Here is a 25,336-nt window from a genome sequence, read left to right as displayed (position 1 = left end):
AAACAAGATTCACATAACCTGTGCCTAGAGATAACTCTGGGTTTTGAGTCTGGAAACAAAGCCAACACAGCTAATGACCATTGCCCAACCCATGGGCAATCTTTCTTGAAGTCTGAGATCACTATTTTCTTAATCCTACCGTGCTTCAGCTTCCACCTAGCCCAGCATTCTTTCTATAAACTTTCTTTCCTTCTTCATTCCTTCCTTCCTGCCTTCCTATTTTTTTTTTGTTTGTTTGTTTGTTTTGTTTTTCGAGGCAGGGTTTCTCTGTATTGCTTTGGAGTCTATCCTGGAACTAGCTCTGTAGACCAGGCTGGCCTGGAACTCAACAAAGATCCTCCTGCTTCTACCTCCCAAGTGCTAGGATTAAAGACATGTGCCACCAATGCCCGGCTAAACTTGCTTTCTTGAATCAAGTTGCATCTAGGAACTGAAAGGATGAGTGGAATAATCTCCTTTGTCTACCTCAAGGTTGTATGATCCCCCCACCTTATACTAAGCACTACAAAGAGGAAGATGAAGGCCTTTGAAAGCCTCATGGTCTTAATGCTGTATCATAACACATTTAAAAAAGAGGAAGAAGAAGTTTTGGGGTAGAGCTATTGCTCTGAAGTTATAAGAACTCACTGCTCTTTCAGGGCACCTGGGTTCAGTTCCCAGCATCCACAACTCTCAGTGTCTCACATTCCACAAATTCATCCTCCTCAGGCACCTGCACCCATGCACTGCACATAAACTCAAGCAGATACATGCACATTTTTTTTTAATCTTGAGAAGGAATAAAAACCTTTCAGAGGGTAGGAGAGGGGGAGAAATGTTGCCATTAAGAAGTGATGAGAAGAATATGAGAGAACAATATTGCCAGGCTTGCTGTGTCCTCATCTGACAGCTGCCCTGCAGGCAGTGTAAGTAATGTTAAAACTTGGCTTCAGCATCAGATGGATGCTGAACCATGGTCGTACATCAGCTATGTGACCTCGGGGGTGAGTAGGACATCTAGATGCCTTAAGTTCTTCATCTGAAAATGGGTCTAATAATTATCAGTACTCTCCATCTGGGCCTGTGGCTGAGGACTGGGTGGGGTCACTCCGAAGATTGTGGAACATAGTAAATATGCTCTGTTTGTCATTACCAAGATCCTTTTCCAACCATTCAGATTTCTTATAAAAAGCCACAGGAAATTTTTTTTTTCACTGTCACTGAGAAAATGAAAAACAAGAAGGGAAGAAAATGCAAAATTGTGCAAGAAGGAAGATGTTCTTTGGAGAAAGCAATAATTTGTAAAACTGTTGTCCCCCACCTGGAGGCAGGTACAACAGATAGGTCTCCCTAGATCCAATGTCTCAGAGGTATCAACACTCACCAATTCTAAATTTAGGTACCCATATGTTCCTATTGGCCACAGTTGCCCTCAAATACAAACATTTCAGGGCACAAAGCAGCAATTTCCAGAAAGATTTTCCTTTTAGAAGAGGTAGATTCTACAAAGCTTAATCGGTCTAAGTGGGTCTGAAATATTGTATCAATTTACATCAGAAAGGTCATCATGAAGAATAAACACAGGATTCTGCTCCATGTCTGGGATTTAGCTGACTAACTCCCACTAATGTTAATGGGGCCATGCTGCCAAATCCCCAACCATCACCCTGGATATTTGCTCCAATCCCTTACTGTTGAGATTGAAATGTGTTTTCCAAATCAAAGCTGATCCTGAGATGGGTGCAGTGAACGTCTGCATAGTGAGACAGGACAGTGTGACTGATGCCTGGGGACCTGGCACAACTCAAAACAGCAGTGAGAGGCTTTGTTGAAAGACGTCTTCTCACATTGTCTACTCAAATTGCCATGGCTTCCTTTACCCTTTGCGAAAATCAGTCCACTTGCTTTGCAGAATCACTCCTCATTCCCTTTTATGAACCCAGGGAAAATTACCCTTCCCTCTGTTCTCCACATCTTTCCCAGATAGAAGTTATATTCGTGTGGGTCCGTAACTTCTCTCTGGAGTAGAACTTCCTAATAACTCTTTATGGTAAAATATTTCTATTCCAGTCTGGCTGAGATCATGGTTTCCCCCAAATGCTGCAAGTTCCTAGCTCTGCAGCATAAGCTTGTCTCCCCAACCTCCCTCCTTTCCAGAGAACACCAGTCCCAGATCCTCTGCTACCACCCAAACATTCTTCATAGCTCCTTTTCCTGACCCTGAGAATAGAAACAGAGTTAAGCTGCTCAGACCCCTTCTATTTTATCTCTGATACTTACCCTAACTAATACCCACATGGTCATCCTAAAAAAACTATTACCAGGTCACATCTTCTAGAGATTTACCCAGCTTCAGTCTATGTACCTAGATAGTTAACAGTGCCCCCCCCAGTCATTTTCCTATGCCAGGGCAGGCTGGCTGTCTACAGGAAAGAGACCAGGTGCTCAGCAGCTGCCCACTAAGCTGTTGGGATTGCGCAGGTACTTTCCCTAGAGATGGCAGGCAGCACTTGCCACTCATGGATGAAGAATGATCTGAACTAGAAGCCCTGAGACTTTCTTATCATCTTGACAAAACAACAACAAAACAAAACAAAAAACAAAAAACAAAAACAAAAAATACAGAAGCATTTTAGTGAAGGTGAAGTTGTGTTATAACTTGTTGATTGAAGATTTCTGTCCCCCTCCATTGCCATCTCCCAGTTCTCTCTCTCTCTCTCTCTCTCTCTGTCTCTCTCACACACACACACCCACACCCCCCCACACACACTCATATACACATACACATGAAGCATTTATAGAATTTTCCTCCTTAGTACCCAGGCTTTGAAACTTGACAATCACAGATCACAGTCTGCTATTTGAGGCTGTCAGCCTCTCCTCAGGCTGACTGGAGGCCCTGTGAAGGCAGGACAATAGTGTGCCCTTCTCTGTATTTCTCATAATGCCATCCAGGGGATTACAGACCATTGTTGCTCAATATGTTACTGAAATGAATTGAGTAGCTTGTCTGTTACTTACTATTTTAGGACATCTGGTCCTTTTAACAGAAGTTGGAGGTGAGGGTTTTAGTGCATGCTTACAAATGAAGGTCCTTTATATATTACATTAAACATGTTGCAGGTAAGGTTCCTTGTGGTTGGAATCAGCAAGACTAACAGGTCTACTTCCTGCACTCTGCTCCTCAGTTGCCAGAGACTTGGGGCAGTGGCCCAGATGAGCAGTGTGTCTGTCCCACAGCAGGTCACCAGTAATCTCTAGTGACACATCAATGCTTCTCTGGTTCTGTCCTTAAAGGCCCAAAGCTGAAAGAAGCACTGGACCATTTTAGTGATAACTACTCATTTAGACTTGGCTCAACCAGGTCAGTTGAACTACCCCACTCTCCGCTAGAGTAGAGCAACTTGCTAGGGTAAGCTTGGGGTGAGCACAAAGCTGGTGTGCCAAGCTAGTCTGAGCTGGGGTTGATCATTTACTCTTTGCTACCCAACCTTCTGAGGGCTGAAAGTGTCTAGGACAGTCTGAAGTAAGTTCTACCTTGCTACTCACCAAACCCAGCAGATGACCCTGCCTCTTCATTTTGTTAAAGCTCTCTCATTTATATAAATGCTCAGTGGAAATCGATGCCACTACAAACATCCTTCCTTTGATTCCATCTCTCTTGGCTCCCTAATACTACTCCCTTTCTCCTATCCACTCCAGGCTGTAACCCTGCCAAGATCCTTGTACTCCATGAAAATCTCAACTTGCAGTAATGACCACTCTGAAGGTCTTGAGAAATCTTGTCAGTCATCCCATCTGGAGCTTCTTGTCATGAACCTCAGATACATTTAGCATGAGAAGGCCTGTCATGAGAGCCTCACCCTTCCCTTTTTCTCCTCTGTGTAACTGATTTTTATGAGCTTATGCTGAGGTTTCAGGTTCACTTGCCCTCATCCCTAGGAGTGGAAAAATAAATAACAATGGTAATTTTCAGCTTGAGCACTGATCAGCTTAGAAAGATGATGTGGAGTGAAGCAATGGAAATAACATTTCCCCCATTACTATTGATTAAGCCTTTGATCTTACCATCTGAGAAGTTGCTTTTTCATAAGGTCTAAACTTAGTTGTTATATTGTCAGGCTTCCTGGTTCTGTTGAAGGAATTCACTTGCTACTTAGTGTCTTAAGTGCAGCATCTATGCAACTTGTTTATCCCAGGGCAGTCTAATATACACCAACTCTTCTGATGTTCCATTCAGTTACCTACTTTGCCCTTATTACCAAAAGTAGCTCCCTTTATGCATATATTTATATAGTTCCCATAGCAATAAGAGAACCTGAAGCTGTAAGAATCCTTAATGTATCCTTCCAAAAGACTATGTAGAACCCCTGACATCAGTATATCAGAATGTTGCTATTTTTGGAGATAAGGCTTCCAACTGTAATGATTCCAAATGATGACTATAGTCAAGCCTGGTGACCTATACTTCTCCCTACATGTGAAGCAGGAGGATTTGGGTGGGGGAGGGTAATTCAAGACCAGCAAGGCTACAGAATGTGACCCTGTCTTGTCCACACACCTCTGAGAAAGGACAAGTTAAACATAAAGCCCAAATGCAATCTGACAGTGTCCTCGTAGAAGAGGACAGTAAACACAGGGAACTTGAGGGATGTGCACAAACGAGACTGCAGCCATTGCAGAGATAGCATCAACCCACCGTTACCTTGGTTTGACATTTTAATCTCTAGGACCATGAGAAAACAATTTTTGCTGTCGGTGTTACTCTGTTATCTCAACCCCAAAATACTAAAACAGTCAAGCTAAGGTTGTTAATAAAAATATAAAGTAAAATAGGCCCAAATAGTGTGTCCTAGGTGATGCTACTCCATTCTATCCTTCAGGATGTTATTACTTTCCAAGAAACCCAGTATTTATGAATGGTGCTTTTGGACCTGCCCTTTTCTGTGTTCAGAGATCGCAGAAATATAGAATAGGACTGTTGTCATTCATATTTGTGACCATTTAGATATTTGAAGACCTACAAATGACAAATTCTGTCCTTTATTTTTTCCCCCTGAGGCTATATAACTTAGTTCCCTCCATGTTACTTGCCAAACTTTTAAACCCAGTTCATGGGCTGTTGCCCACTGTTTCAACAGTGTATACACACACACACACACACACACACACACTTGTGCATGGACCAAAAAGACTTAAAGCTAACCAAAAAGCTCAAAATTTTAAAAGAATGTATCAGTGGCATTCTTTCACAAAATAAAGATTGAGGTCACATCCATCACACAGCTATGTGAACCATCAAACCATCCATGTATATGTGTTCATTTGATAAAAATGAACTGTAGGGTGTCTATACACTAAGAGGATGCTTTGAGTTACTAACACATGAGTTAGTAACTCAAGTGTTTCTAAGCACTTGCCTTGCAGGTGTTAGGAAATATCAAACAACAGCAATAGGTGAGCCTCTCTGATGAAGAATGCATTTCTACTAGGAGCCACTCCTCTTTTAATCCTACATCAAGGCATAAATACAACAGACCTTGTTTTCCACACAGATTCCCATTTCTTTCACACCCAAGCATATGCTAAGAGTGCTCAAGCGACACTCTTCCTTCAGCTCTGGGAGGTGTCTTGAAACATTTTTAGCTTACCAAACACACGCAGAGGAGAATCTGTTTCTTTACTCAAGGATAATCATCTTCAACTGCTTATTTATACTGCAGATGGAAACCTATAGATTGAAATAGATACGTTTTCATTCTAAAATTGTCATTTACATGCATAGTTAAAAGGTGTAACCATTGTGCAGGAAAAACAACCACCCTGGAAATTCTACACTGTTTCCTGCTGGTCCAACAAAGTACTTATTAAGGTTAGAACATGTATAAAGTTAAAGAACAGAGGGAGAACATTAGTCTATAGAAACAGAACCACATGTAGGGAAGATGAGAAACCACAAAATGATACAGTTAGAAAGGTCTTATGACATATAAGCAAAAGATCCATCCCCATTTAAAGATGCAGGGAAAATGGCTGATTAAATACTCTAAAACTGTGCTGTGTGATACTATGGCAGCTAACTATCATCACCATTTAAGCCCATCAAAATTAAACCAGATTAGAGATTCTGTTCTTTAATTACACTAGCTACATGTTAAGATCTCAGTAGTCACTTGTAGCTAATTGTTCCCAGGATATATGTCATCACTACAGAAGTTCTACCAGACAGTCCTGGTCTAGAGGACTCCTTTTGACATCTTTCTAGACATTAGGTTCTAAAGATATCATAAGTTGAACAGTGTGTCTGCCAACTGTGACAATCTATGAGAGAGAGAGAGAGAGAGAGAGAGAGAGAGAGAGAGAGAGAGAGAGAGAGAGAGAGAGAGAGAAACCCACTCCTAAATAGAATGACTGTGGTCAAGTATTATTGACATTTTATCCAAGAAATATACAGGCAGAGAAATGCCAGGCTAAGGTCAGAAAGGAGTTAGGACATAACACTTAAATGCATCACCATTCACATTTAAACATCTGTAAAAGTTGTCAGCTTCCCTTTGTCTGCTCACAGAATGACTTTGTCATTCATTCCTCAGATAGGTTTGAACTATTGTTTACTTCCTGAACCAAATGTCCCTCCATTGTAACATTTGAATATTTATTTAAACAAATAGAACTCTAATCAAAATAGAGAAATGCAGGCTCTTCCCAGTTTACAAAAAAGGCAAGAACTTTATTTTAAACAAATCCTCAGGTGTATAACATACCACATCCATATCTAAATCAAAAAACCATAATAACAGTAATAATAATTCAAAGGAAACAGAGGGCTTCCATAAAATCTTTTTATCTGAATACTACTCTTGCCTAATGCTGCAGCTAAATACACAGTGGGTATGAAAGTGGGATATGGCACTTTTAAATAAATAAGAGCAACAGAGGAAAATTGTCTCAGTCCACACAACAGGTTTTTTGAACCTTTGGTATATGTCTCAAATAAGTATCCATAAACACATATTAACCAATAATGTTTACTTCCAAGTTTGTTAAGCCAGTGACTATACGCATGTGAGTGTGTGTGTTTCAAAAAAATAAGTGATGATGCAATAAGTTGGGATTGACATGGGCTGATTAAGGTCTCTGGTGTGAGCACACAGGTAAATCCAAACCATGGCAAAATGATGTGCAGCTGTGTAGCACAACAAAAGCAGGTAAGAAAATGAGTAATATCTACGTTAGAAATTCTGTGGCTTGAGTAGATACCCTCCATTTCAACAAAAACCATATTGTTAATACTATCCACAGTCCATAAACTAGAAGGCAGAAATATCCCAAAGCTCATAAACACATGCTCAACAGTGAAGTGACCATCTCACAAAAGTGTTGGTGATATTCCCTCCCTCCCATCCCCCACCCCTAATAAACAGCACCAGTGCAATTTGAATTAAAAAAAATTGGAAATATTGAGACATTCCTAAGGTTTTCATAATGATTAAGAACCAGTCATATGGGACTGGCTCTACTGCAAACCTCTGCCCTGGCCAGTCTCCAAAAAGCACCCCATGTAATTCCCTCTAGCTTGCAGATAAACTGTGTTAGGGCTAATGTAAGGCCAGATCAAGGAAACAGAAAAGCTGGCATGCTATCCTGGGTTTGAGGGAAAGGGGCATGCTGATGGGAAAGAAAGATCCTCAGGGATGTTTTTTTCTGCAGCCCAGGATAAGGGGATATGCTGAGATGGGTCACAAATTTTATATCAATGAGTATTTGACTCATGCCATTCACCAGAATACAGAGCTCAGCAGAGCTAAGTCTTGCTTGGCAGCTGTGCCAGTCCACTATTGTCAGAAGCAGGAAGGACCATTACAGAGAAAGGCCCAAGGAAGTCCAGCTCAGTCATCTCTACCCAATTTGTCTCTGTAGAACTGACAGTGTAACGTATGATGACAGTTGTACGTTTTCTCTTTGTTGATGAAGACCCTTTAACATCTGTATACTAGACCTTGACAGCAAGCATCACATAAGTGAGGGCAGGTCTGTCTACCTTCCAGTCATCATCTGCCTTGGGGCTACTTGCCACCCAGCAGGCCTTCCCCAAACCTGCTTTTTCACACATAGGCAGAGTCACTGGACTGAGTCCTGCCGAAATTTGGAACACTGACTCGAGGCAGGTCTTTATTACGTATCTCATAGACTGACTTTCTCTTGGCCTGGGCTCCACGGACAGCCAGTTTGATCTTGCGCCATCCCAGATGGTTAAGTTCAGCCAGGTTGAGCACCACACAAATGCCACTCACAGCAAACATAAATACCAGAAAGACTGTCTTCTCAGTAGGTCTAGACACATAACATTCCACCTCCTTGATGCAAGGGTATCGGTTACACTCATACAGCCCTGGAACACTGAAGCCATATAGAAAGTATTGGCCCACCAGAAACCCAATCTCCAGAGCATTTCGGAACACCACTTGGATGATGTAAAAGCGGGAGATACCTTCCTGTCTTCGGAGCTTGGACCTTGCTGCTGTGCGCAGCCCTGATGGGTGTGGAGTCAGCTCTTTAACCTCTAAGCAATCTGGTTCTGTCTCCTTGCTGGTGTTCTCTGTGTTCTGCAGTACCCCATTGACAATGGCATTTTGTAACTTCTTATCTTCTCGTTTGCTCCCACCACTGCTCCCAACCCCAGGTCCTCCAGGTCCCCCTATAGACTCAGTGGGGTCTCTGTCCAGGGCTAGGAAGACAGTAGAGTACCGACGTTCTCGTTGCTTGGCCGACTGGTGCACAGAATAGGTGATGAAACAGAGACTCGGGGTGCACACCATTATGATCTGGAAGACCCAGTAACGTATATGGGAGATGGGAAAGGCGCGGTCATAGCAGGCCTGGTTACAGCCGGGCTGCAGGGTGTTGCACACAAACATGGTCTGCTCATCATCGTACACCGTCTCCCCCACAATGGCCACAATGAGTATCCGGAAGATCACCACCACAGTCAACAGGATCCTGAGCAGAGGAAAAGGAGGGGGGAAAAGAGGTTCTCATAGGCTAAGTCACTGATGGGAAGTCCCTTAACTGTCCTGTTCCAATGTTTACCAGTCCTTGACCAAGGGAGCTGTCCACCCTTGAGTGGTACTGAACTGAGAGCCTGGAAAACAACTTTATCTGTTTTCTGCTTGGTGCTGGTAAGCTTGGAATATTTCATATTACAAGAATCTCACATCTGCCCAATTTCATGCACTGTTTATGGCTCTTTTGTAACACACACACACACACACACACATATATTTCATATCTATATGAAGAATGTCTAGAGACTGTAAACATACCTTTACTCTGGCCAATGCATACAAGATATTTTACAATTTTACAGAGGATGTGTGTTTGAGGGTCTACACATGAGATGAGCATTAAGCACTACGTGTGTAAGTCCTAGTCTCAACATATAGAACTTAATTGCCACTTAATAGAAATAGTTATGAATACAAAATTCATGTCTCTCTATATAGATAACTGCAGGTAGATATAAATATGAACAAATAAATATATATCCATACATATACACATGTGTATATATACGTACATATAGATATCCACAAAAAGAAGCCAGCTATGTGTGTGGCTCTCTGGCATTAAGTTTTAACAGAGGACCCGGTCTAGCTTAATAAATAACTGTTAAAGAATGATGCATCTGCTGTGATGAGCAAATCCATCTCCCCACTTGCCCTTCTCTGTCCAAATGCAATTCTGCCTTCCTTGTAGATTCTATTTAGGGAACCAGATGGAGATTGGCGCTGACTCTGGAGAGTGGGGGCTACAAGGAATGAGTCCACAAGTCCTTTTCTGATGAGGGAAGCGTGAACCCCTTCCCCCTTATGGTGTTTTATAGAGAAAGTATGGGGGATCTGGTCAGGAGTAACTGGAGGAGGGGGGCGTCACTGGGCTTAGGGTAATCCCTTGATGCAGGCAACAGTGGCACTTGAACATAGGATGGGGAGGAGGGCTGGTTGGGGGTCTGGGGGATCATTAGAGACGGGAGAAGATATTCCCAAGGGCTGCCCGACGGGCCCGCTGACGTCTGGCTTGGTGCCCTTACCTCCCGATCATAGTGGAGTGCTGCTGCACCGCGGCTTCCAGCAGCCTCTCCAAGATGGTCCATTCCCCCATCGCTGTGCATCCGGAGGCAGCAGACAAAGACTGGGCAGTACCGGGCACGTTCCTGGTCCTGGCCCCTCCCCGGGCCGCACCTCCTGACCGAGAGCGAATTGCCCCCAATTAAAGAAGCAAACAAAAATGTTTAAAAAAAAATCCACGAGCCCCTCCCCCTTTTATTGCACTTAAAAAGGGGGAATGGGGAAAAGCAATCTATGCGCGATCCGACCAATGGGGCTGTTGGCGCGGTGCGGAGGAGCTGGCCAGCACCTCGCTGCCGTCCGGGGATCAGGTTGACTCCCGCAGTCTCCCGGCAAGGGGCGGGGCTGAGTGGCAGCGTGCAGGTGGCCGAGCTCCTGCCCGCGGGAGACCTGTCTCTGCACCGCCTTCCTCGTGATCTTGCGGTCTGAGGGAGGGTCCGCGCACCGGCCCCAGTGCCTATCACTGGAGCGGGCACCTGGCGCTCCCGCGCTGCTGCGGCGCGCAGAGCTGGCTGCGGGGCTGGGGAATCCGCGGCCACCGCCTCTAATCCGCCCTTAAGTAGTCTCCGCCTGCGTCACGCCAGGTCGGCGGAGGGGAGCAGAGCGCGGCGTGCCGCTGTCGCCAGCGTCGGAGCCCGAGGGGCCGCGACCGCGCGCTGCGGGGGGAGGAGACGGTCTGGAGTCCCCCGCTGCGCCGGGGACTGGGAGACCGAGGACTGCAGCGCCCCTGGGGGTTCTAGGGCTCCCAGGTAACCTCACCTGCCCGCCGGCCTCCCGCAGGAGGAGCAGACACGTAGGTGAGTGAAGAGGGACCCGAGTAGGCAGCTGAGCTTGTCCCAGCCTGTCCCTCACCTTTTGCTCTGGGCCTTCTGATATTCCTTTTCTAGAAGGTGGTGCTGAGTGGGGGAAGGGCTCTCTTTAGCCCTTACCAGGAGAGGACAGCCTCCGACGACAGTACTGCAGAGGGTCCTGGCTTCGGTGGGTTGATCAGATGCTAGAGTGAGACTCCCCGCGGGCTGACGCCTAAATGCAGGTGTGAAGGTGTTCTGAGCATGAAGATCTAGGTACAAAGTACTCGCCAACCAAACAGGTGCCTAGCAGCGAGCCGGTGGACTGCCCAAGATGAGTTCTTATTTCTTCCTGCACAGATTAGGAGGCTGTGTTTTTATTTGCACGTAACTGATGGGAGTACAGGGTACTCTCCAGGTTAGTGGTCCAGCCTGAATTTAAGGAGATCCCTACTCATCTAGCTGAAACAGCAGCTCACAGTCTCACGCCACCCCCAACTCTCCTTATGCAGTCTTTGCTTTCCTCCCTCCCTCAATGAGCCAATTCTAGAACCAGTTTTTAAATTTACATTTTGTTGTCAGTTCCACCTTCAGCATCTACTTAATTGGTCCGGAGAAAATTAAAACAAACACATCAGGCCGTTAATTAGCTTAGGGTCAGTTTTAAGAGACATCCAAGTTGGGAGTGTTTCTTATAAATACCAAAAGCACAATGAGTAGGTACTTTACATCCTTTCAAAAATCTGACTGGGAAAGGGTTGCTAGCTGGTTTTAGGAATAAAATGCAGCCTTAATTGCCCACAGGGAGCACACACATATGTGCATTATATAAGCTAGACTAGCATTCGCTTTGACTCTAGAACAACAGAGTCAGTTGGTAACTGGTGGCCCTGAGACTGAGAGGAAGGGTGCAGGATCGGGCCTGGAGACCCCACGCATGCCCTTCTGCATGCATTATGCTTACAGATGGAACACAAGCTTGGGCATCTGAGGAATGACTGCACCAAGGTTTTCTCTTGGAGTCGACACTTCCAGCCCGAGGAAGCAGATCTTCATGGGTGGCAGTAAAGGAATCTACCAAGATGGAGAAATAAGTAAGGTACAAAGGGAATGTTAAAAAGCAGAGGTGGCTTCATCATCTCAGCAGAAAAATATGTATGAGAATGGAGGCAGAAAGTAATCTTTCCAGTTAACTAAACACAAAGGACGGTGAATGAGGAAGTACCAAGGGCAATCTGTTTAACCGCCTTTAAATGTCCCCTAATAAGTTGTGTAACTCAAAATCATGTTCTGTGCTTTGGTCTTGCCAAACCTTCATAGATAGTGAGTCTAATGCAAATTTCAACCACTAGGTTATGAATGAATTGTTAATCACAGTTTATTATTTTTAATATGCTTCAATATGACACATGGAAGATTCACATGTACCACTGGTAGGTATATAAACACCCAAAGTGCTTCCATGTAGAACCTATGATATACTAAGTACTTTGTTTTTAAGGCTACAAAAACTTATTCTTGCCACCCTATTTTAAAAACAACTGTTTTATTATATTTATTAAAATTTTAGTTGTCAGCTGCACTGTAATAAATAGAAAAAGCACAAACTCTAACTTCTGTGGTAAACTATATGAAAATACATATAGTAAACTGAAATTAAAGACAGTAAGAAGCTGCCATGGGACACAAATAACCTTAAAATATTTATTAATTTAAATTTCATTACTTTAAATTTCAAAGTTTTGTTTTCCAAACACCTGTCAAAAGAATGTGAAGGAGGTGTAGAAATGACTTCGAGAAAGCAAATGCAAATGTCTCTGCAGAGATTGGAACCAAAAAATCCAGAAAAGATCCAACCTTTAACTATTTATATTTTCAGAAATCATGCATAAGTTGTTTAACACATCTATGTTTCATCTCCTCTTTTGAGCCCAATCTACCCCATTTTCAGTGAATAATTTGCCTTGATTATTCTTCGTGAAATATAAAGAGGTTCTGTGTACAGCTGGACATCTCTGAGCTTCCACAAGCCATTATTTCATCTGGCTGGATTCTGACTTCTCAATTCCCCTCTGATTGAAGCTACTTAATTAAGTCAACTGCAAAGTTCTTCCCATTAATTCTGATTTGAATCTCATCGTACAACACTAAAGCAAGGGCATCAGATGAAAATTAAATATAGAACATATAGAATTAATCTTAGTGTCCAGAAGACCACCTGGGTAGGTTAAGAACACAGACACCTACTCCCCATATCAGATTGCTGAATTAAAGTCTATAGAAATAAGGGTCAAGTTTTGGAGTTGCTAACAAGCTCTTGCCACTTGAAATTTGGAGAATTTTTACTTTCCACATTTGCTAGTGTAAGAACAAATCCAGGAAATCTCATCCATCCCATTCTTCACAGCTATGAAAACAGGCCTATCTGTGATTTGGTAAGTGAAAGTTCATGGGAACTGTACATGTTACAGTGAAGAGGGATCTCGTGGCTTTGGTTCTCTCTCTGAACTATAAATCCTTAGGGAACAGAGTGCATAATTTGTGCTTGGTGTTTCTTTAGCATACACTGGCAAATGGGGTTTTCAGAGTTGTTGGGAAGACTGACATAATGTAAAATGATGAAGACTTTAAAGTGGTTTGGATCATAGAGACATATATACCTGTGAGTATCTAAACCACAGTGACTTACGGTTTATTCACTTTGTAAATCCCTATCTTAGCAAATAGCAATGCCCACTAACCAAGTAGGAAAAGCATTGTCTCGTTTAGAAGGAAAGCTGCTGAGACTAGCAAAGGGTGTGGGTTGAATATTCTGACTCAGGAATGGATTGTAGAGTTACCAATAATGACACTTTTTACTGGGTGTATCTGGGTATGTTCTTATCTTTAAATATGCTTAAAACCTCATTTTCTTCAACTACAGGTTCCACATGAACCTGTTACCAATTCGACTTCAAATATCTGGTAAGTGAAACCTCACTAGAACTCTATACTCATAAAAATGAAGGTTTATAAACCTCTGCTTTACTGGGACATACATTACACAGAGGACAGGGGCCATGGATTTCTTGTGATGCTTTATATAGTATCTTTAGCATTTGTTGGAGGAGTATGGCAAAGACACTCAGGCCACCTAGTGCTTGAGACCTGGGAGAGCTACATGTCCCCTGATTGGAAGTGATCTTGTTTTTCCTCTAGGGAAAAGACAGAGAGGGAAAGGGGATCCATTTGCCATGTGGGAATCTTAACACTTTAGGGGTAGCCTAGGTTACGAAGGGGAAAGCCTTCTTGCTCACTATTGGTCCCTGCTGCTCTCTTCTCCACTCTTTCCTCCTCACTGTGGTACTGGCACTTGCTAAACTAATCCAGGGAGTGCAGCAGCAGCAAAGCTTAAGCTGCAGCATCAGCATCAGCAAGGTGGCCTTGGAAAGCTGATCAGAGCCCTGGATACATCTCTCCTGGGAAGCACCAACATCTGCAGTCTCCCAGGATTTGTGTGATGGGGAAAGACTCCATTGTGTTTGGGATTGGTCTCCAGGTCAAAGTCTTTTAAATTTCATTCACAAACAGAGTTAACTGAGATTGACTTCCCACAGTGGCCTACATGCATCTGTTCACCAATGAAAACATCATCAAATTGTCTTCTGAAGGGATAAACCTAACCTGTCTAAAGAGTCTTAAAAGAATATAAGTGGGAAATGAAATTTACTCTTGGTTCCAAGTGATGTCTTCCTTTTTATCTTTTGTGTCTCTTCCATATGTTTAAATCTCAGCCCAGATTTTTAGGGAAATGCTTGCCTTGAAAGATGCACACAATTTACTGTCTCAAAGAGGAATAAAGCTGTTCAACCTACTGATCATAAACAGTTCTAAATATGGCCAGAATCTGTTGCCATCTCCTGAGCTCAAATGCCAAACTGTGACTTAGCCTCAAGAAATCATGTTTCTAACTGATGGTCAAATCTACCATCTTCCTCCTGCTAGACTTCTGAATAAAAGAGTATGTATTGCTTTAACAAAAAAATATGTACAAGTTCCACATTCCCCATTCACCTAGTATATAGAAAATATACCTTACGCAGTAATATCTCAGGGATTAACGTAATATGGCATTGTGGCCAAAGCAGATGTGTGAAATCACAGCAAATAAATTAACACTCCATTAAGAATCAAATCAGCCCCGCTGACACATAATCTTTCCCATTTATGTCAAGTCGTGATTCCCATTCACACTGGGAGCTTCCCAGGGAGGCTCATTAGACCCGCGGGAAGAGATTTCTTTTAAGTCAAAGCTATTCAGAAGTTATTCAGCTACAGTGCCAAAGAGCCATCCTGGCGTCTGGGTACGCGCCTCTCCACGATCTCTTTGTCACTGTCCACTCAGAGCCCCAGCCATGCAGGATATAGCTAGGCTTCCTGCTGAGTTTCCAGTCTGTATAAAATAGATGAGGAAATTACAGGGGAAATACATGTGGGTAGGGCCTGCCCTTGAGAAATTGTCAAACTGAGAGAGTATCTTTAGGTTGTCATATGCACCCTCCCTTTGCTTCTTTTACACAAGAGTATGATGCTGAAAGTCAGACTCAAGAGTAGAGTTCTTCCTGCTGCCTTATATAAGCTTCCAATATTATAAGATGGGATTGAAACAAGTCCCCGGAGGAGACATCTCTAAGAGCTGGAGCTTTAGTTCAAGTCACACGTGGACTCTACTGGTTGCCTGCTTCTTGACTTCCGGAAGTTCAGCCAACATCTATTTTGTCAGAATTCTAGATACTTGACATTGTTTGTTCAGAGGTTGTTTTTGACAACTAACCAGGCTACTGCTCTCTCTTAAGCACTCACAGCAAAGACTGTTATGGAAGGTCTCTTGTTTCTGCACCTGAGTAAGACTGGAGGGGAGCCACTCTTGCTTGTCAATCATTCCATGTTTAGTCTAAATCAGTGGCTCTCAACCTGTGGGTCATGATGCCTTAGGGGGTCAAATATCAGATATTCTGCATAACAGATATTTAGATTATGATTCATAACAACAAAATTACAGTTATGAAGTAGCAATGAAGCAATTCTGTGGTTGGTGGTCACCACAACATAAGGAATTGTATTAAAGGGTTGCAGCATTAGGTAGGTTGAGACTCTTGGTATATATTCATGTTTTTACCCTGATTACAGACTGTCCCTTGATTACAGACTGGAAAAATACCTCATATATGGGACTCACCTGGAATCCATATCCAGTTGATCATTGATTTCTCTATCACTGTGCTTAACTCACTCCCATCCTTTACTCCACCACCACAAAGGAAAGTAATCCGATAAAGGAACACACACGAGGTGTTAATAACAGATAACCACTTAGTGTATTATCCCTCTCAGAGGAATTATCCTTATTTAAGTTGCAAAGCCTTCATCCAAAGAAATGAACATTTTTAGGTAGTTTTTCAAATGCTATGCTTTAAGATGTGAACGGCTACTTGGGAGCAAAGGATAGTTAAGCCTTTCCAAATGACATACCACAAAAGCACTTGCTTCATATACTGATCTATAAAGGGCTCAATATGTGAAAATATGGAATTACACAAATGCAATGATTCTTCCATTTACTGTATCTTAAAATTACAAGGGAGCTTTAAAATCCAGCAGTGTCTAAGTTGTCCTCCAGATCAATTAAATCAGCATTCCTGGAAGTAAAATCTATGCATTTGTAATTTTGAAAGAAAAAAATTAGCTTACACTCACTCCAATATGCAGTCAAATTTGAGCCCTACTGCAATAATGTACACTATTAACTGCAGAGTAGCGATAGCTTTTAACAAGCCCACTAAAGTGGGCTTTTTCCTCATGATAAGAATGGCTGCTGCTGGACGCAAAGCCAGAATTTCATTCTGAAATGTGTTCATGTGGTTCTGTAAGTACTTAATATAATCCACACAGGCTAAGTAGTTAGTTGCTAAACTGAAAACACCCATCTCATTTCATCTCAGTCCACTCCTGGCCATCTGGTCCCCAGTATTTCCATTACAGGGCCATGTGTGTATTAATGAAATGATTGCATCCGATTACATCTTTTATTCAGAGCACAAGAACGGTCCGTGAATTTTCTTCTCCAGCATTACTGTTTCTGTCACGAAGTCAACAATTAAGTTATTCTGTTTCATGCAGAGGTGGGATTGTTGCTCACTAAGGTAAGAAAATAAATCAAATATGTTACTGCTGATAATAAAATTATAGTTTGCTGCCTAGCAACCATAGGATAGAAACTTCAATCAAAAGTGTAATTCCATTTAAAAATGTCCAACACATAGTTTATATTACTGATCAACTTGTTCTAGCTGGTGTAAAACAGGCACCACCAAACAATTGAGCTAGTCACTTTGCTCTCTGATTTCTTGCACATCTCTCAAACAGGATAATAAGAGGGCCACATGCCTGGATTATGTTACTGTGAAGTTATTTGGTTAAGTCGGCATCAGAATGAATGAAAGGGAATGGAAGGTGACTGAATGGATAAATAGTGTCGTAATCACTCTATTAACTAATAACCTTCTTTCCTACCTCCCATTTGTGAGAAGCATATTTTTTTAAAGTCAATATATGTTCACAAATATGTGCCTATATTCATTGATTCAACCACATTTTCCCAAGTCATCAGTTCTTAATCTCTGCACGTGCAGATCTCTGACCCTCTCATTCATGCATTTGTTCAGTGAGACTTACTTATTGCTGCCTGTGTTCCATAGTTGGCAGAGCAACATGGTATATCACTTCATTGAATTTAAAATCTAGTAGAAGAGATATATGCACTTAGCCAAATAGTCACGGATGAAATAATCTCAAATGCCAAAGTTTAAGTTTTAAATGGGTTAAGAACAAACAAATCTTTAAGTGATAGCTCTGAGATATACAGTCAATGATGTATAATGGAGCAAGAAGAGGGTGACCAACTCTGTAAGGAAGGGTTGGGGGAATGAAAGATATTCTATAGCTGAGATTTAAAGGAGCAGTAATTGAAACTCAAGTGAAACAGTGGGAAAGCAGCATTCTGAGCTGTAGAAACAGCACAGTACAGGCCTCAGTTGAAGATTATGAGGTACCTCAAGTGGGTGCTGGGAATCACTTGGCTCTTCTGTAAGAGTAGCAAGTGTTCTTAATCACTGAACCATCTCTCCAGACCAAGTTAGGTTTGTTTATTAAAATCCAATGGGGTACTCTGTTTGCATCGCAGTAAGATTTGGATAGAGAGATGTATTTCCTTTCTAGTTCCTGTGATCAAAGAGCTGACGAGAAGCCAATCAAGGATGGCATGTTTGTTTGTTTGTTTATTCACTTTTGCTTGAACTTTGAGGCAATACTCTTATGCTGAGAGAGACATGATGGCAGGATCCTTAGGCTGGATGATTACTTTGCACTCAGTAGGAAACTGAGAATGAATGGAAAGTGGTACTTATCCATAAAATGCTACCCCATCCTAAATCAGTGGCTCCTATAGCTCCCAAAGTTCCCACAGTAGGGCTATACCTCCCAAAGGTTCCACAACTATTCCAAAGAGTGTCACCTGCCGGGCAAACATTCAAGCATGTGATTGTATTCAGGTCATTTCACATTCTGACCATGACAGAGAAGGCAAGAATAGAGTCAAGGAAAGCATGGGATACTGCTATGGCAGATCCAGCTGGTTAGACTCAGTGTGTATCCTTATGCACGTATTTATCTTTCTTCAAAGTCCAAAGAAACACATCTCTAGATCTAGCAAATGATTACATCTATTACCAGGTAAATAAGTCAGATAATTTCTCAGAAAACATCCTAGATCTGTAACGCTATTTAATCACATAGAAAACAAATAGGTCCTCATTATAATGATCAACATAAACCACACATGGATAAATCTTAGCAGCAATTACCCATTGTGATACTTCATTCAAACTTGTTCATCTTTACCCACAGTAAACAAATTGTTGAAGACAGCTGTCTGCCATCTATTAACTCAAAGACATAGTAAGAATGGACACTCCAGTTAAAGAGGTCAGGCTTCTTTGTTCTTTCTCTCTCTCCTTCTATGCCTCCAATTAAACTCAAGTTTGCCTCTATAGGTCATCAAAGTCTAGAGTGAAGTCTAGGTAAAGTGTGGGAATCTTTACAGGAAGAAATGGGCTGAGATACTAAGAGTTGGCAACATCTTGAGATTTATTTAAAGATGGAGCAACTGTCATATAGGTCTAAAGAGCTGAGCTACCAAGTAGACTAACACTGCTATTAACAAAACAAACAAACAAACAAAAAATCCTAAAGAGAATAAAATGAAAGTTGTGTCTCTAAGAAAACACACACTTGCTCCCAGCATGGTGTCATAATTAAAGTGTTTCTGAGCTTCCTGTTTGGGGACTGTCTTCAAGGCCCCTGCTAGCAGATAAGAAAACTCTCATCACTTAAAATAACCATCTTGTTTCTTTACTACAGATTATATGAGCCAGCTTGGTTATGCAAATATTTCTAAAAAGATTAAAAAAAATTGGCTTGCCCCTGCATTGCATAGCTGGCAACTGGAAGGATGGATCCAATTTCCTTCTCCTTCTGTGAGTTACAAGTTGGGAAAGTTCTTCAAGTTGGCCATGAATAGCCAATGGCTTCTGGCTATTTGCAAAATCAATCTTCTCTTCAGAGGATGAGTTTGCCATTATTGAGGATACTTATAAATACTTTCACCAGCTCCAGTGAAAAATCGCAATCATGAGTCAGCAAGTGCCTAAACTACAGTAGCAGCAGGCAGTTCTGTCACATAACCTTCCAGGTACATAAAGAACCACAGTATAGTCTAGGGCACTTCACACTGTCAGATGCATAGTTGCTGATGCACTAGGAAAGGTTTTTTTGGTGAATGAGTAAATTATTCTGAATAGGTTTCAGTTTCATTCAAAGTATATTCGTTAGATATAGGACTCGGTGGTAAAATGCCCAGGCTCTTAATTTCATTTCCAACATGGTACAACTCTATAACACATACACATAGGCATATACATACAATGTTTCTAGATAAACATATAATCACTTAATTACATCTCATTCCCAGGACTATATTCAAAGTGATTATATATATATATATATATATATATATATATATATATATTTTTATTTTTTTTTTTTTTTTACAGATGTCACTAGGTAGAATCTTTAAAACTTAAAAAAAAATGGGGAAAATAAATTACCCCAAAGCAGAAGTTTATATGTGTGTGTGGGGGGAATGGGGGGAGTGTTGGATATGATAAAGATTTGGAGTACTTAGTCTGTGTTGAGAAGGTTGGAATGATCATCGTGGTGATACATACAATTTAACATTCAGGAGAATTTGGGCATCAAGGCCAGCCTGGGAAATAGAGCAAGACTGTCACAAAAAGAAATTACAGGGATGGCTTGTTCCTTTCTTTACTCCTCTTTCTCAGTACTTCATACATCTTGCCAACTATTGAAGAAATTTATGAGCTCCCATACTCCTACTGAAATGTATACACTATAGGCATTGTTATAATTTCTCAGTGGAATACAACATGCATTCTTAATCCCCAAGCACTTTTTAAAGGATCAATATCATATCTAATTCTCCTAAGAATCCTTGAGAAGGAAGGATCGGACATCATTAAATTTGGCAACGATACCCAAAGATTTATCTACAGCTGAGAACACTGCTGAGCTTCATATATTCACTCACAGACATCTAGATGTCAAAATATTGACAAGATTAATTATTTTCTTTTAAATTCTCTCCTATTTGCTTGTCCTCCAAATCCTCTAGCTCTCATTGTGTGCTTAGCTCTATTCCTTGGGATGCTGTTCTTTACTGACAACTTCTTCGAGACTGCATTCAGGTTTGACCAGTATGGTGTCCTAGCAAAAGGATGAAAGGATAGAAGGTCAAGAGGTGACTCCTCCTTGCTTTGTGATGTTTCCAGTGAATCTCTGTGATTACAGTTTCTGCCATGACCTTCGATTCTCACAATATTTCCATAATTTTATTTTTCTCCTCATGCCTTCAAACCATCAGGCAGTAACATCTTCCCGTTGTTATTATACCTTGGGTGTCTGAGTATCTACCTCTTGTTGACTTCTATACATCTTTCATTCATTGAAAACTTTCATCAGAAATCACAACTGAGTCACCTGATTCCTGTGGGGCCCTGATTGAGTCACTACCATCCTTACTTATTTTTTATGAAAGACTGACTTAAAAATATAACCTAGATCCTCAAACTAAGGTCTAGAATTCCATTCATACCTTTTCACCCATTCATCAAGCCATGATGACCCACTTATTCCCAAGTATTTCTCCAAGCCCTCTCTTCTCCATTCCTCTTCTTCCTTCATAGCTTACTTGATACAGACCCTCCCAAAGTGCCCATCTATCTCTTGAACTCTCGTTTATGCTACTAATGGAATGGCATTTCTGAGAGGAGCTCTAGCCAAACTATCTACCATTCTCCAGTTGTCCTTGCAATATTGTGAGTAGTTATATATAGGGAGTTCCTTAGACTTTGGCCCATTCCTACCTCTCTTGTGTACTCACCTGCTCTGTTTCTACATCGCCTTCACTCTTACCATATAGAGCTTTCTATAAGTTCAAAACTGATGCACTATTCCTTCCCACATTGCCATGTGCTATCTCTGCCAAGAATGCCCATCCCTAACTTTTTCCTCTGGAAGTCTCTGGCTCATTGTCCCCGTGCATCTTTCTATGCTATAACTTTAGTGGAGTCTATGGCATTAATGAGAGCACACAGTGAACACACTGATTCTGCAGATAGTTCTGTCCTACTCCCTCAAGTTTCAGAACAGGTCCTATGATGAAGGTCTAGGCAGAAATCTTAACAAAAATAGGACAGGCATGTTTGGAAGCTCAGTGCTTTTGTATATCCTTAAATCCATGTGTCTTTCTTCATCTCCATCACTACCTACCTGGTTCAGGTCACTTATCAGTTTTTCCATAAATAATTCAGTAGCCTCCTTGCTGTGCTTCCAGGCTTCCTCCTTCTAATGTACTGTTCATCCTGCAATGGACATGCATTGCAAGCCCTACCCTTTCTTTCCCTATTAATATACAATTTAAGAACCAGAACTCTCTAGGACTTGAGTCCTCATATAAACTAGCTTCTGTAGATCTGTTCAATTTCATCTCTTACAATCCGCCTCTATGCTCTGGCTGGACTAAGGTAGCTGCTGTCCCCCTAATTAGCCATGATGCTTGTGGCCCAGGACATCTTGTCTGATTCACTCACTGCCTGTAAACTCTTTCCTGCAGCTGCCTCCTCACTCTGCCTGTTCCTCTAGGTTCAGTCTTGATGCAGCTCTGAGAAGCCTCTCCTGCTCCTACCTTTCTTCAGCCAGGTACTCCTCCTAGCGTATCACTTCCCATGATCTACAGCAACACCTCTCACTGCTACACTACAAATTTCTCCAATGCACAATTTTATTTTACTTCTCTTGTTCTGCGCTCCTTTTACTTTTATGTACTTCAGTGTCTAGGACAGTCCCTGGCATGGGATAGATGTTTAAACATTTACTTGGCAAAGCTTCATAAGTAGGCCAGTGCTAAGACATTGATGGGAGAGAAAGAGATTTTGTGTCCAGAATTCTCCATGACCAATAAAATCCACATATCTTTCCCCCAGGCACTGCCTTTTCCAGGAAACTTTGCTGACTTTATCTTCTTCCTAGGGTCTCATACCCTTTAGGGGGTGTCTGTTTTTTGAAGAGAGAATAACGTATGAATGTGATAGAATTGAGCCTAAATCCTGCTGTGAGTTATTTCTAGAGCTAAATGACTTTGCTTTTTTGAGCACTAATTTTCTCCAGATAGGAGGCCAATAATATAACTGGGTTGAGTACATGACATATTGCTTAGTACATAGGAAGTGCTCCATAAATGCAAGCCTCTGACACTTTTTGCCTCTTGTCAACTTAATAATATTTATAATCACCATGAACATTTCTGTGAGGATTTTATGGATTAGTTTAAATGAGGTGGGAAGATCCATCCTAAATGTAGATAGCACCATTCCATGGGCTGGAGTCTCAAACTTACAAAAAAAGGAGATTGCTAGCTGGGCACCAGCCTTCATGCTATGACTGAAGACATAATGTGACCAGCCCAGTCCTGCCTCCATGACTTCCCTGGAGAATTGTGACCCAAATAAACTCTTCCTGAAGTCACTATCACCAAGCATCTTGCTTGTCTCAGCAATATAGAAAGTACGCAAACACCCCTCTCCCACACTCTGTACACACCCCAACTACCTGGTCACTGTTATCCTTGGATTTGAAGTGAAGGATTGTGCCTTTACAATCCGCCAGGGCATAGGTTAGTTTAGTGAATAAAATTCTTGATTTTACTGATTGCCAACCTGGGATTTAGAAAGATTAAATGACCTGCTTAAATCTTACAGCTGGGAAATGGCTAAGCCCAAAACCGCAACCCCAAACTAATGCGTAACGCAGTATTGCTTTTGTTCAGTTGCATGAAGCCATAGGATTAACATAAAGTATCTCAGAGTAAGGTTCTTGTGTATATCTGAGGAGCACTCTACCACTGGTTACATCCTCTACCCTCCTTCTAGATTTTATTTTGAGACAGAATCTCACAGTTTCCCAGGCTGGGCTTGCAAGCTTGGAGCTTGCAGTCTTAGTGGTTTGGCCTCCTGAGAGTTAGGTTTATAGAAGTTGTGTTCCAGCTCAGTTACACATTTTTCCTCAAATACTTTTTAATCTCCTCTTTGTCTCTTCTGTTCTACAATTTCACAATGACATGCTTTAGTGTGAGTCATCTGTTTTATCAATGAAGCTAGACACTTAGAGGGCCATTCCCATGAAAAGAAAATCCTTCTCGCCTGCATTTGGGGAAAGGGCCTGCGGCTTGTTTGTGATGGTTTCTTTCACAGCTTCACCTTCTCTTGTTCTTTTGTTTCCTCCTAGGATTTGTCACATGGATCTTGACTGATCCAACCTGCTGATTTTTGTGTTTCCTTTCATTCTATATCTCTTTGATCTAATTTATTGGAAAATTTCTCAGTTTTTCTTCTATTTTTGTTGCATTATTTTTTTCTGTTATCATACTGTTAGTTTCTAAGAATTCACTTGCCCCAACTATCCCCTTCCCATGAAGAATTTTTTTCTTTTTCTTTCTTTCTGTGTGTGTGTGTGTGTGTGTGTGTGTGTGTGTACATGAAAGCCAGGGGCCACATAGGTATCGTCCTCAGAATTAACCTAGTTTTGAGACAGGGTCTCTCACTGAACCTGGAGTTCACTGATTTAGCTGCACTGATTAGACAGGAAGCCCTGGGAATCCTACTATCATATCTCCAGCACTGAGATTACAGGTACATGTCACCACACTTGGCTTTTTACATGAATGCTCTGGATCTGAACTCAGGTCCTCATGCTTGTACAACAAGCGCTCTACCAGATGAGCCATGTTGCCAGCCATGAGAATGATAAATTTGAAGTTTACTTACCTTCTATTGCAGGCTTTTCTGCCTCTAAAACTATTTTAAGTTCACTTTGTACTCCACATTTTACATTAATGGCTTTACTTCTCAGATGTCTGCTTGTCAACTCACACCTAAAAGTGAATAAAGCACTAAGAAACCTGCTAGAAATATGCATGAGTAGAACCTGTGGACTTTGGGCTTCAGTATAAAGCCATGGTTTTTGGTCAGAGGAAAGACACTGGGATGGTCCTGACACTGGGAGATGCTAGTGCTGTCTAGAGAGCAGAGATCAAACATGATCCCTACTATCTGACAATGCACACAATAGCTTCTTATAGCAACAACTATCCTGCTCAGCTCATTGGATCACTGAGTTAGGGCCTCCAAGACAGTGCTATTTATCCTCCTCTTGGCCTGATGAGAGTCCTCAGATAGGAACCCACTAGTCTCCCACTTGGAAAATGCAGGCTTAGATTCCAGCATTCTGAGAGCTGAGCGTAGAGGATGATTTCAATCCTCCTGCTCTTAGCTACATTTTTATTCTTGTTCACCCTTAGTTCTTGCAGCTATTTCTACAGTTAACTGTCAGTCATAATCAGCTGTCTGTCAACCTCTCAGTTTCCTTTCTCTTTGATCGTAGGAATTTATGCCTTCTTAAAATTTGCTTTACTGTCGGAATTGTTGTGATTTCTGAAGGGAATCGAGTAAATACATGTGTACTCTCCCCTATTAATTGAAGCCTCAGGATTTTCTTCTTCCACTTGATGCATTCACTGGTATTATCTAGTAAAGGAAGGCTAAACATAATGAAGCAAATGAAAAAAATCAAAAAGCAATGCACCTGTAAGGTCTCGTGTCTGTGCTGTGATGAATTTCTCCTGGCCAGCTTGGAGGCACACTGTTAGGTGGGTTCTGATATCAGCAGTGATTTGATACCTTTCCTCCTCTTAAAGAAATCTCTAGGCTATAA

General features: G+C 41.7%; 1 protein-coding gene and 1 long non-coding RNA gene across 2 annotated transcripts; one reads left to right on the top strand and one right to left on the bottom strand.

Moving 5' to 3' along the window:
• Window positions 1–7,034: 7,034 nt before the first annotated feature.
• Window positions 7,035–10,267, bottom strand: Gjd2 (gap junction protein delta 2). The gene is made up of 2 exons (XM_051183782.1): window positions 10,070–10,267; window positions 7,035–8,979 (listed from the first exon to the last, which is right to left on the bottom strand). Exons 1-2 carry the CDS (start codon window positions 10,138–10,140, stop codon window positions 8,085–8,087), a joined length of 966 nt encoding a protein of 321 aa, XP_051039739.1. The 5' UTR covers window positions 10,141–10,267; the 3' UTR covers window positions 7,035–8,084.
• Window positions 10,268–11,906: 1,639 nt separating this feature from the next.
• Window positions 11,907–14,849, top strand: LOC127221780 (uncharacterized). The gene is made up of 3 exons (XR_007834494.1): window positions 11,907–11,993; window positions 13,818–13,858; window positions 14,264–14,849. It is a non-coding gene; the product is annotated as an uncharacterized LOC127221780 (long non-coding RNA).
• The last annotated feature ends 10,487 nt before the right edge of the window (window positions 14,850–25,336 follow it).

This window comes from Phodopus roborovskii, unplaced genomic scaffold (genome assembly GCF_943737965.1).
Source record: "Phodopus roborovskii unplaced genomic scaffold, PHOROB, whole genome shotgun sequence".
Classification (NCBI taxonomy): domain Eukaryota; kingdom Metazoa; phylum Chordata; class Mammalia; order Rodentia; family Cricetidae; genus Phodopus; species Phodopus roborovskii.
The sequence above is the reverse complement of the archived record's forward strand: the minus strand, read 5'-3'. Positions and strand labels throughout refer to the sequence as shown.

Bases quoted from the DNA above. Each gene is read 5' to 3' on its own strand.
- Gjd2 (XM_051183782.1), bottom strand. From the start codon at position 10,140: ATGGGGGAATGGACCATCTTGGAGAGGCTGCTGGAAGCCGCGGTGCAG. The intron at 8,980-10,069 runs GTAAGGGCACCA...TCCTCTGCTCAG, and splicing joins CACTCCACTATGATCGGGAG to GATCCTGTTGACTGTGGTGG.